This window comes from Lissotriton helveticus, chromosome 4_1 (genome assembly GCF_964261635.1).
Source record: "Lissotriton helveticus chromosome 4_1, aLisHel1.1, whole genome shotgun sequence".
Taxonomy (NCBI): domain Eukaryota; kingdom Metazoa; phylum Chordata; class Amphibia; order Caudata; family Salamandridae; genus Lissotriton; species Lissotriton helveticus.
In genome coordinates, this window is record NC_136063.1 from 67,232,889 (window position 1) to 67,246,571 (window position 13,683).

Consider the following 13,683-nt stretch of genomic DNA (forward strand, 5'->3'; position numbering starts at 1 on the left):
CAATAAGCCTATAATAAATAATAACGGGGATAAATCAAGGAGAGTAGAGGACATGCAGACTTGTCTCCTCTCCCTTTTTCGGATCTATACAGAGAGAACTTAGCCCCCTCCCTAGACCAAATACAAATTTGGTTAAGGGGTAAATCTTTGTCAACATTAACCAAAGCTAGCTGTAATCTCCTTGATGCCCCTATTACTTTAGAAGAGAATAAAAATCAAATGAAGAAATCTAAAAACAACAAAGCATCAGGAACAGACGCACTGCCGAATCAAGTTTATAAACCCTTATCAGAAGAACTAATACCGGTATTGGGCACCCTGTTTAACTCAGTATATAGCTCAGCAGGCCAGATCCCCACCTGGTAAGGGCCCATTAAAAGCAGACTCCTACTGTCCGGTCTCCCTGCTGAATGCTCACTATAAGATCTTCATGGGTATTTTAACAAGGAGATTGACTACATTGGTCTCCAATCTGGTCAACATTGACCAGAAGGGAATTGTAACTGGGAGATACATCCAGGAGCAGACACAACTGCTGATAGGTAATATCGACTTGGCCATAGTAAGATCAGATCCCTTTGCAGTAGTTGCCTTGGACGCGGCCAAGGTATTTGACAGGGTCTGCTGGGTGTATCTCTGGGAGGTACTTGGGACTATGGGCTTTGGCCCTATTTTCATTCCGACCCTGAGAAAATGATATGAGGGAGCATCTGCAAGGATTCTATTGAATGGCATGCTAACCTCTAGCTTTAATATCCAGAGGGGAACAAGACAGGGGTGGCCTATCTCACCCCTGCTATTTAGCATCTATATAGAGCCGTTTGCGCAGGCCATAATACTGGACGATCTAATTTATCCCTTTAAATCCCAGAATTATCAATGTAAGTTAGCCCTATATGTGGACGACGTAATATTATACACCAGTATACCCTAGGGCGACCATCCCGAGGGATGAAGCTCTATTGGAAGAATTTGGCTCCTTCTCTGGCAATTTAGCTTACTCCTCCAAAACGGAGGTGATGTGTTGGAACATCGAACAAGGGAGGGCCCTACTAGCAAAGAGATACAATACTTGGGTATCTATATAGTGAAAGAACTAGATTAAAATCCCCCAGATAAATCTGAGTAAAATTACTAAAGAAATTGATCGGCTCTTCACTAGATGGAGTAATCTTCCCGTGACAATTTGCGGGAAGGTTAACTTGGTGAAGTTGGTTATCCTCACTAAATTGACTTACCTGTTTAACGCAGGCACCTTGGTTTTTCCCAGCTCATGTATTTCTAAGATTCAAAGTAAAATCGGGAGCTTTATTTGGGGATATAAAAGAGTAAGGCTATCCTGGAAGAAGTTGAGGTGTAGGCTCACTAAAGGAGGGTTGTCTTTTCCGGACATTAGATGGTATTCTGCTGCATTCCAATTTAAAGGTATTCGGATGCTACTTTCCAAACCGGCGGATTCATCGTGGGGAAGAATGTTGGGTGAAATGGCTATGATGGAGGGCGGAGGAGGTGGAGGAGGCTTTTTATACAAGTTTGGGGCTCCAAGGTACTTTAAAAGTGTGCGTCTGAAGGTCCTTGGGGCCGCCCTGGAAACATGGCATAAAGTGAGATGCAGGTGGGGAATTGGCTATTATTCAGAATTCGCACCTATATGGGATTCTACAGAAGGGAGGTGGTCCACAGAGGAATCCAAGTCCACATTAGTTTTCACAGATTTTTGATAATGCTGACACACTCAAGAAAACTCTGGACCTCTTGAGTTTTCAAACAATAAGGTATTTGAAAGGGGTGATGAGTGTGTTGGACGTTACATCTTGGTATGTTCCTAATGACCACAGTAAAAATGGTTTTTTATAATATAACAATTTTTTAGAAAAATGGTAAATGCTGAACCAGACTGTCACTAGAAATAGGCAAAAGTATGTTCTTAATGACTACAGTAAAAATGGCTTTTTTACAATATAACAACTCTTTTCTAAAAAATTGAAAATGTTGTGTCAACAGATTTACAAACTGGATCAAATGTTGAAATACACTGTGTATATTATGACAAAGTTTACAGAATACAAAATATTGTAAATAGGTATGAAACAGATAATGTTAAATTTTTCCTTCCTTTCACGTCCTGCAATCTCTTTACTTTGGTAAAATATCTTTACCTTCTTTATAATTAGACTTGTGGTGGCATCTGCTTACTTATGATCACTTAGACTCTACCTAACCTCCAATTAACCTAAACTGTAAATCTCAAGAGCTCTATATCTAATTTACACAAAATTAGTGGTGGCAAAACTCTCAGTGCCTGACGCTTTTCGTCTGCATGCACACACCCGTTCTTAAAATTCACATAAGGGACCTCCCTTACTCGGTGACCACACACCACACTCTTTACACCAGTGAATTTGCACTCTATACTACTTCTTTTCTGTACTCTTGCACGGTCTTTGGGGTCACAGGCGCTCTCTTCTCAATTACGAATACTTACAATCTTTTATTGTGATCTATTACAGCCTTGAAAAAGCCCCGGCGTAATTCGCCATAGGGGCGAAACACGTGTCGGCTGTCTACGTTTTATCTATACAAATAAAGAGCAATTTTCCATAAAGTACGGACTCTTCTGATTCTATTCATACAAAAAAGGATTGAGCCTAAGGACACCAAGATGTAACGTCCAACACACTCATCACCCCTTTCAAATACCTATATGGGATTCCCCTGGGACACCACTCTGCCTTCAAGATAGTCTGGCTGAACCTATTAGGAGAACAGGCATAACCATCTGGTCTGACTCGGTCGACGCAGAAGGAATTCAGCCTTGGGAGTTACTAACAGACAAGATAGGCCCGGGTTTTCAAAGTTAAGTATGTACAACTTAAATCTTGGTTTGAAGCAGGAAAAGGGGAAATAACTAGAGACTGGGATACAGAGATTTTTTCCAATCAGTACAGCCAAAAAAGAAAGAAATTTCTATTTGGTATAAGAAGTCTCTAGATGCAGAAGATTTGGATCTTCCACCATTAGAGATTTACTTGAGCCCTCTCTGACATTATTATATACATTTATCAAACCAGCCAGACTAAAGAAAAATCATTTTTTTTGTCACCAATCGACTTTACTAAACGCCAGCTAAGATAGCCAAGTTTGCCCCGTTGCCTACCCCAAAATGTCTTAGCTGTAAGGCACTCAGCGCTAATGACATCCCTATTTTCTACGAGTGTCCTGAATTAAGTGCCTTCTGGAAGGGGGTCGGAGACACTCTCCGTGGCATCTTTAAAGTAAACATTGAGGTCAAACTATCATTGGTATTTTTGGGAAACAACGGCATATCTACTCCGAACCTATTACAGATTCATAGTGGGTTGCTTCTATACCTGGTGCTAATTGTCTGGAGAGAAATATGTATGTAGTGGGAAGATCCCGATCCTCCGAAGAGAGAAGATTGGCTTAAAGCCACATTTGCTATGGCTCGCCTAGACCAGTACGGAACTGATGCTAGCTCCATAAACATCTGGCAGCCAGGACAAAAAATGATTTATAACATTGATAGTTGTTTTAGAGCAGTGTGGCTTAACTAAAACTATATTGTCCGTTAGAAATAAGATAGATATTCCAATTCCCTTAGATGCAGTACGTTTAGCTATTAAATCATTTAAGCTACTTAAATATCCAGGTCCAGAAGGTATCCCGGCTGATTTTTATAAAGAATTTGCTCCTTACCTATTTTCGCATTTATTCAAACTATTTACTCATTTTAGCATGTAAGGGCAACTTTAGGAACCTTTACTGAAGCTTTGATTATAGTCCTTCCAAAATCTGATTAAGATCCCTTCATTGTTTCAAATTATCGCCCTATTTCTTTGATTAATCAAGATTGTGAACTTTATGCAAAGATCCTTGCTACTTGGTTGGCTACTGTGCTTCCTCCCATCGTACATATTGACCAATCTGGTTTTATGAAAAACAGACATTCAGTGAATAATGTAAGGTTATTATTTCATGCGATTGAAGTTGGATTGTCATGTCTTCATCCAGCTGGTGTCCTGGCATTAGATGAGGAAAATGCTTTTGGCAAAGTACATTGGCAATATCTTTTCCGTACCTTGAATGCATTTAATTTGGGCACCTCATTTATTCTTATGATTTTATCTCTATATTCTTGTCAGCCGCCCAGCTTTTTATTAATGGTCAGATATCTAATAAATTTTTACTTTTCAGGGGTACTAGACAAGGGTGCCCATTATCATCTTCATCTTCTTGCTATTGAACCTTTACGAATTGCCATTAGAAATTCTATGGAAGTCAAAGGGCTTATTATAAATAATTTTCTATTAAAACGTCAGCTTACGCTGATGATGTACTTCTATATATTGATGATCCAGCATCTTCCATTTCTCCATTATTAAAAACAAGTATTCTCAGTTCTCGGGACATATGCTAAATATGAATAAAACAGTTTTTTTCCCTTTAAATGTTCATTGTGTACCTGATATGCTTCCAAACAAAGAAATTATCTGGGCAAAAGAAAAAATCAAATACTTTGGTATATTATTTTCAAATACCATAAAACAGTTAATTTCCTTAAAATGTAATTTCATTTTTTTAAATATTAAAAACAAATTTCAAAACTGGTCTGCACTACATTTACATTGGTGGGGAAAAATGTATGCTGTTAAAATGGTTATTGCTCAAATTCTTTTTATCTTCTTTTTATTGTACCCACCCAGTTTCCTCTTGAGTTCTATAAAAAATATGGATACATCTGGAAGAGCAAATCTCCTTGTTTAAGTTATATGAAACTAAGACTGGCTAGAGCAATGGTGGTTTCGGTTTACCAGATTTTTTAAATTATCATAAAGCTTTCCTTTGAAAACAAATTGGGGAGAGGATGTGGCCTAACAGGTCGACCTCAAATCTGGGACCCCGGAGAAAAGTCTTGGCAATGACGCTCAACATCCTATCATTCTGGGCAAATCACTTAATCTCCCCGTGCCTAACATAAAAAAATGAATGTGTACTTATGTAACGCATCTGTTGCTCATGTAAAGCGCTCTGATACCTGATACCTTTGGGTCAAGTTTGCGCTATATAAAACGCAGAGAAAAAACAAAGCATGTTATGGTTTCAGTCTACAGCACTTAGTAATCCACCTGCATGGCTCCATATGGAACAACATTTGATAGCACCACTTCCTCTGCCTGCATTGTTCACTATGGCCAACCCTACTGTTTTGCTCCAGAGAGCAGTAATATTGAAGTCTACAAAATTAATATTACAAGATTTTGATTACATTTTCCAACCTCTTATGTCACTTACAGTACATTCCTCATTATGGTGTAATCCTATGTTTAAACTAACTCACAATCAAAAAATGTGGAACTCATGGATTAAGGCTGGTATTTTCTATTTAAAAGACATTTATCGAGGAGGAGCCTAGCCTGCAAACATGATGGCCGCCTAAACCCTTGGCTCCGCTGCCCCGCTTGTCTTCCCTCCGTACCGTTGCTCATCCTGTGATTTATCCGGTCTTCTCGATACGGTATCGGACTCGGGAAGTGATGCTGATTCCAGCGGTGTGCCCCCCGATGTGCTCCCTGCGACAGGACTGATTGAACGTCCCTGTTTCCTTTCCGGTGTTAATGGCGGCGACAGGGTCTTTGTTCTTGGAGCCGGCTGGCCCCGACCACCACAACAGCGGCCACTGACGGCAGAGCGGAGTCGACCGGCGGATAGCGGCTGCCGCTTAGAGTTTCTGCAGCAGCGCGCTTTCATTCCTTTTCACCTCCACACTTGCTCGAACTCGCAGCTGCCAGTGCTACATTTGTATCCTTACCCCTGGCCGACTTTGGGTGCCTTTCAGTCTCCGGAGCTGTGAAGGGGGCCATTTTGAACCGAGTGCTCGGCGACTGTACCTGGTGGCCTGACCAACTACTGAGGGTGCTTACAACTGCCGACGTCGCACTATGTCCGTGTGCCGAGTCGGTATGGAATGTGCTGCCCATGTCCCCGTGACCTGGCTGTGCTTGTCGGGGCGCCCATGGGACGACGGACTGCTGGAAGGGGGTGCCGGCGTATGGGCTCGAGGACTGCCCCTGGTCGTCGAGCCCTGTGTGCAAGGAGCTACATCATCCTCATCTCCGGAGGTGCCCCTTAAGATCGCCGAGATTCTGGGCGCCCTGGTTGCCTTACGAGCTGCTTGGTGTGGTCATGCCCGGGACCTGGGGGGCCGCTTAGATGCCATTTTGTCTACGCTATCCTTAACTGGCCGAGCTGGAGATCGCGTGCAGAGCGCTTCGCCACACCCTGGGCCCGATTACGGTGAGCTGTCTATCCTGAGGTGCATGGAGACGCTGGGGGTGCGAGAGCTGGATACTGCTGCGACTCTATCTGCTACAGCGGTGGAGAGATGTGAGACTCCTGGACTGGCGCAGCTGCTGGGGAGTCGCCTTTGGGCGCCATGTCCTGCAACTTCTTCGGGATCTGCTGGCGATTCTTCCTATTGTGTCCTGTGCGCGCTGCTTCTACTTCAACTGTTTAACTTTGGAGGACTGCTATTGCGCACCGCCCTTCTTTGTACACCAGTGGCCCGCATGGCTTTGTGTTGGACAGGTCTTTGTGGACGGCGCCTTGTCCTGCCGTGGTCCTTGCAGCTGTTTACCTCATTCTGGAGGGCTGTTTTATTGTTACTTTTCGTTGGCACGCTGGATCGTCAGGGACAAGGTTGAAAATGCTTTTCACTTTTGCTTACTGTTGTTTGCTTTGCTGGGACTGTGATGGGTAGACGGGGGAGCTGGATGTTGGTTATGCTTCAATTTGGGGTCGGTGGGTAGGGCGGCCGAGAATATCCTGATGGGTTGTTTTAGGACACATAAATTTGGCCCTCCTCCGGTTTTATATGTATACTTTTTCTTCCTTTCTCTTCTTTCTTTATTTCGGGTTCTCTTTATTGGGCGACAGGCACGCTGCTAGGGGGGGGGGTAGGCCGTAGCCTCTGCATGTGTGCAGGGTGGGGGGTAGGGGGGGGGCTTTGTTTTGTCCGTTTTAGTTCCTATGGGCCTTATTTTTCTTTCTTTATTCTCCAAGTCCTTTCCTTTTTTCCTTTTTCCTTGGGTCAATGGTGTGGGTCGGGGAGGGGTGGGTAGCGATCGGCACACGACCTGCTATGCGATTATCAATCCTTTTCAGATATCACTGTGCCGCCATTTTGCTTCTGTTTTAATGCTCGCTGGATTTCTTTGATGGACGTCGCCCACCTTTGTTCTGAATGTATACTGCGAACTTTGATCCTTTCTAACGTTTACTATTTACATATGCTTTATGAACATTATAAAATTAAACCTTAATTTCTCCTGCTTCTCGGTAGTGTAAATGTTTTCATGTAACCTAGGTTGCCTGTATTTGGATTTAAGTTGCTTCTGAGTTGCCATATTGCTCGCTACGGTGCTCCGAATGATGTCGAGGCCGGCCAGTTGGTTGTAGGCCCGTAATTGTTTATGATTCTGTGCAATAAAGGTTTTAAAAAAAAAAAAAAAAAAAAAAAAGACATTTATCATAACAATGCATTTTTAACCTTTGATGAATTGCAACAACAATTTTAGTTAAAGTCTTCAGATAGCTATAAATATGAACTTTTATGTAATTCGATACTTGACTATTTTCCAAATAATGTTCCTTGCAATGGCAAATCTGATGTGTCCCTGTACATTCAATCTATTGCATCCACCGCTCACTTTGTGTCACTCTTTTTAAAAATAAATAATAGTTGTGCAGGGGATAATATCAGCTTTTTAGCCTCTTTTTGGAAAAAGAGTTCTATTTATCATTTACCCTAGATATTTGGAGGAAAATGTGCCTGAATAATATCTCTGGATGGCTGCCCGTTTCCCTATAGCAAACTAATTCATTTGTACTATTCAATTGCCTGTGGAGTCCTTTAAGGTTATTTCAGGCAAAACCTTTGAATTTGTCTAATTGTTGGAATTGTTTGTTTTCATACTGGATCATTGAGACACATGCTTTATGAATGTCCTGTTGTTGGACAGTTTTGGAAAGACATTTGGAATATTGTGACCAAAATATTGAATATCACAGATCATTTTTCCTATGCTACAATAATTTGTAAGTCAGTCTCACTTCCAACAAAATTGTCTGATCTTAGTAGCGAACCTCCTGATTTTTGAATTTCTGCAGCTTTGAAATCCATTAGTGCCAATTGAAAAAATGCTTCATTACTGTCAATTCAAGAGGAGACAATTTGTCTCTTACAGGTGTTACCCATAATGCTTCCAATTATCACTTATTTTGAAGACCAATTGATAATTATATAGCTTTACAGCTATACTTAGTCTTATTGCTGTTGATTAAATGTTGCATGCATAATATCTATTAGTTAAAGTCGAAAAGCCATAAATAAGATTTAATATGGTAATGATAATATTGATCAACATTATTTACTTTTTGTTTCTTTTCATTTTTTTCCTTCTTTTTTGTTACAGGATTCCAATAGTGTTTGATTGGTACTTAATTGTCTCTATAACGCTAATGTTGACATATTTGGATAAATCAGTTGTCAACAGGATGTGAATTCACGTGTACCTTTTTTCTGTGCTCTTTTCTGTATAGTCTGTTCTCCTCTTTATCAGAAATTTGATAAAATATTTTGAACAACAACACGGATAATGACGTGTAAAGGCCTAATTTAGATATAAAGACTTAATCATTACAAATGTGTGGATGAAGAATTACAAGGAATCTAGGGTGGTGACAGGGTGAAAGGGCTGCCACTGACAAAGTGTGAGACGTCACTGCTGGTGTTTGCTGAAAGACGACATAAAGTGCTTAGAAGACAGTTAGCTATCACGATTGTTAGTGTGATTTTCCTGTCTTAATATTCTCAATATTATGATGGCAAGTTAGTGAAATGCTTTTTGTGGTGCCATAAATCACTCCTGATATGACAAGATGACAACACTATAGGAATGTAAGACACAGGAAATCATTCACAGTAAACATTAACAGCTGCAATCACTCACTGTGCATGGCTATGTGCTGAGGTCTTTTTGGTGCTTAAGGTAATTCTTTTCCTAAGTAGGTACTTAGGCCAAAGTTTGGCGTTTGACGTGAAATGGGCGATTCTTCCTCCGCCACGAGTGGTTCTTGCATTTTTTTTTTTTTTAGATTGTGCTGTAGGTCTAAAATCAGCTTCCTTCTCTTCCGTGTGCTCTTGTTCCTTCCAGTTATATAACAGACAATGACAACTATCACTGTGTTTTACTGTTGTAGGCATCTCACAGCTGGTGCACGAGGGTGACATTGCCATCCACCCAGGCCGCAGTGCCCTCTTATGTCCAGACAACAGCTGCTTCTGGCCTAAATCCAGTGATGGGACTGTCCCTGTACCCTACACCCTCAGTCCCACTTACAGTAAGTTCACTTTTATACCAAGGCCCAGCTTTGACTTGAACTGAAACCTTTCCAGCTTGCTTCCCATTATATCATCCTCTCCTTTCCTCTGCTGTCCCTCAGGTGCTGAAGATGTGGCTGCCATTACAGATGCAATGAGTGAGTTTGCAACAGTGACCTGCATCCGCTTTGTGACCCAAACGGTGGAAACAAATTACCTGCAGATCATTCCTGATAGTGGGTAAGAGCACATGACACCCTGAGAACTGACCCTACGCTCACCATCACACCAGAGAGGGCTCCATCAGATAGACTCATTACTTCTAGAACTTTCCAGTGATGGGTAAGAGCACAGGACATCCTAAGGACTGACCCTACATTTAGCATCACACCAGACTGGGCTCAATCACGTAGGCTCGCTGTTACCAGCCATGTTTCCTGATTGTAACAAGACAAGGTGAATTAATGTGCATGATCTACAGATCACATGGTAGAGAAATATATCCCCACACAGCATCGTTAAGAAGCTTAGAATGGGGCAAAAGTTAGTGGTGCAAAAATATTTACATTCACCGGTGTAGTCTTGCAAATTTGAAAAAAGTCTCCCTCAGAGATGAAAGGTGGTTGTTGTTCAACTTCACGCCCCATTGTGTTTTCACTAAAGCTAAACGTCAAGGGGGAGAGCTAGCCTCAGGAAATCCCTTTACCTCTAGGTTACTTAGGGCTGCTGTTCCCAAATGAGTGATACCACTAAAACTGAGATCTTCAAATTGGTAAACCAGACTTGTGGTCTCTCACTGGTGGCCTAGGGCCAGATGTAGGAAAAGCGTATTTGCCGATTCATAAATACCGAATTTTACAGATTCGGTATTTATGAATCGGTAAATATGAAGGAGGGAGATTTAGGAAGATTCGGTAATTGAATTACCGAATCTGTAAAAATCGGTATTTACCGAATCGGTAAATACCGATTCGGTATTGCCCATTAATTCATATGGGCCTTGAAGCCCATAGGAATCAATGGGCAATACCGAATCGGTATTTACCGATTCGGTAAATACCGATTTTTGCAAGGGTGCAGGGGGTGTCACTTTGACACCCTCTATCACCCTGAATACAGGCATGTGTGCCATGTGGCACACAGACATGCCCTAAGGGCATGTCTGTCTGTCACATGGCATAGGTGTGCATGCACACATGTGCATGCACACCTGGATTCGGTATTTTACCACCCAATTGGATTGAGTGGTAAAATACCGAATCTGTAAGGGCTGTGGGACTCAGAAGAGTCCCACCTACATCTTGCAGTTACCGAATCGGTAAAAATACCGATTCGGTATTTTACCGATTCGGTAAATTTACCGATTCTGTAAAATAGGGCCCCTACATGCCAATTCTTAAATACCGGTCGGTAACGGCTGAAATCGGCTGTTACCGACCGGTATTTTGGCTCCTACATCTGGCCCCTAGTTCCTTTCATACACCATCAAATCCAGCAGAATCAGCTCACAATCTGGGAGTGAATTTCAGTTCCAATTTATCTTTTATTTTTCACTTTTCAAAACTAATATGCACTAGATATTGTATGTTGAAAGTAGTCCGAAGTTTGCTCTCCTTCTGCCTTTTAACTCCTAGAACATCTTGGTCCAGTCCTTGATATTAAGTAAACCGGATTTTTGTAACTCTGTCTAAGGCGGTCTTCCTGCGCTTCTGATCCACAAGTTTCAAGTATTTCAAAACGCAGCAACACAATTGATTTACAATGCACCTAATGGGGACTCTATATTGATATGTAGATCTTCAAGCTGTATTGATGTTTAGTTTAGAATAATATGTCTATACTCTACATCATTTAGGTCAATATAAAAAACAACATGATAACGTAGTACAACACCCTAAATGAGCAATGACCTTTCGTCAGCTGAAAGCCGGCAGTCAGTGACTATCATTGAACTGCTGACTACCACTTAGTGACCCTCTATGGTTTTTGTTGCCTCAGGAATGACCATCCATGTTCTGTGGGCTCTCACTGAGATATATCCCCAGGGGTCTCTGCTTGTGAGACCTTCCAAGGGTCCAGGACTGTCCATGATGACCCTCTTTGGGTTGCAAACTCACCGTGAAAGACCCCACATGCGTGATGGATTTTAAATTATAGACGGTACAGTGAGAGATGGTCCTCCATAGGGTGTGAGCGCTCATCAAAGGGCTTTCCGTGGTCAGTGGAGGGTTAGTGATAGATCCTCTACTGAGATATGACCCTCAAGGAATAGAAACTATCAGTGGGAGATGCCCCTTTATTGGCAGTAGAATTTGAGTGAAAGACTTTGTATGGGCCGTGGACTCTCAGTGAAAGACTTTGTATGGGCAGAAGACTCTCAGTAAAAGACCTTGTATGGGCAGAAGACTCTCAGAGAAAGACTTTGTATGGGCAGGAGACTCTCAGTGAAAAACTTTGTATGGGCAGAAGACTCTCAGTAAAAGACCTTGTATGGGCAGAAGACTCTCAGTGAAAGACTTTGTATGGGCAGAAGACTCTCAGTGAAAGACTTTGCATGGGCAGAAGACTCCCAGTGAAAAACTTTGCATGGGCAGAAGACTCTCAGTGAAAGACTTTCCATGGGCAGAAGACTCTCAGTGAAAGACTTTGTATGGGCAGAAGACTCTCAGTGAAAGACTTTGTATGAGCAGAAGAATTTCATTGAAAGACTTTCCATGGGCAGAAGACTCTCAGTGTAAGACTTTGTATGGGCAGAAGACTCTCAGTGAAAGACTTTGTATGGGCAGAAGACTCTCAGTGAAAGACTTTCCATGGGAAGAGGACTCTCAGTGAAAGACTTTGTATGGGCAGAAGACTCTCAGTGAAAGACTTTGCATGGGCAGAAGACTCTCAGTGAAAGACTTTGTATGGGCAGAAGACTCTCAGTGAAAGACTTTGTATGGGCAGAAGACTCTCAGTGAAAGACTTTGTATGGGCAGAAGACTCTCAGTAAAAGGCTTTGTATGGGCAGAAGACTCTCAGTGAAAGACTTTGTATGGGCAGAAGACTCTCAGTGAAAGACTTTGTATCGGCAGAAGACTCTCAGTTAAAGACTTTGTATGGACAGAAGACTCTCAGTGAAAGACCTTGTATGGGCAGAAGACTCTCAGTGAAAGACGTTGTATGGGCAGAAGACTCTCAGTGAAAAACCTTGCATGGGCAGAAGACTCTCAGTGAAAGACTTTCCATGGGCAGAAGACTCTCAGTGAAAGACTTTCCGTGGGCAGAAGACTCTCAGTGAAAGACTTTGTATGGGCAGAAGACTCTCAGCGAAAGACTTTGTATGGGCCGTGGACTCTCAGTGAAAGACTTTCCATTGGCAGAAGACTCTCAGTGAAAGACTTTGTATGGGCAGAAGACTCTCAGTGAAAGACTTTGTATGGGCAGAAGACTCTCAGTGAAAGGCTTTGTATGGGCAGAAGACTCTCAGTGAAAAACCTTGCATGGGCAGAAGACTCTCAGTGAAAGACTTTCCATGGGCAGAAGACTCTCAGTGAAAGACTTTCCATGGGCAGAAGACTCTCAGTGAAAGACTTTGTATGGGCAGAAGACTCTCAGCGAAAGACTTTGTATGGGCCGTGGACTCTCAGTGAAAGACTTTCCATTGGCAGAAGACTCTCAGTGAAAGACTTTGTATGGGCAGAAGACTCTCAGTGAAAGACTTTGTATGGGCAGAAGACTCTCAGTGAAAGGCTTTGTATGGGCAGACGACTCTCAGTGAAAGACTTTGTATGGGCAGAAGACTCACAGTGAAAGACTTTGTATGAGCAGAAGAATTTCATTGAAAGACTTTCCATGGGCAGAAGACTCTCAGTGTAAGACTTTGTATGGGCAGAAGACTCTCAGTGAAAGACTTTGTATGGGCAGAAGACTCTCAGTGAAAGACTTTGCATGGGCAGAAGACTCTCAGTGAAAGACTTTGTATGGGCCGTGGACTCTCAGTGAAAGACTTTCCATTGGCAGAAGACTCTCAGTGAAAGACTTTGTATGGGCAGAAGACTCTCAGTGAAAGACTTTGTATGGGCAGAAGACTCTCAGTGAAAGGCTTTGTATGGGCAGAAGACTCTCAGTGAAAGACTTTGTATGGGCAGAAGACTCTCAGTGAAAGACTTTGTATGGGCAGGAGACTCTTAGTGAAAGACTTTGTATGGGCAGAAGACTCTGAGTGAAAGACCTTGTATGGTCAGAAGACTCTCAGTGAAAGACTTTGTATGGGCAGAAGACTCCCAGTGAAAGACTTTCCA

At 42.2% G+C, this 13,683-nt stretch overlaps 1 protein-coding gene across 1 annotated transcript in view; it reads left to right on the plus strand.

Annotated features, from left to right (window-relative positions):
* Positions 1–13,683, plus strand: part of LOC144827868 (embryonic protein UVS.2-like) — a 98,288-nt gene that overhangs the window by 46,641 nt on the left and 37,964 nt on the right. The window contains exons 4-5 of the mRNA XM_078686033.1: positions 9,280–9,420; positions 9,523–9,640. Of these exons, the coding sequence (XP_078542159.1) occupies positions 9,280–9,420; positions 9,523–9,640 (259 nt within the window). The remainder of the gene's footprint in view (positions 1–9,279; positions 9,421–9,522; positions 9,641–13,683) is intronic.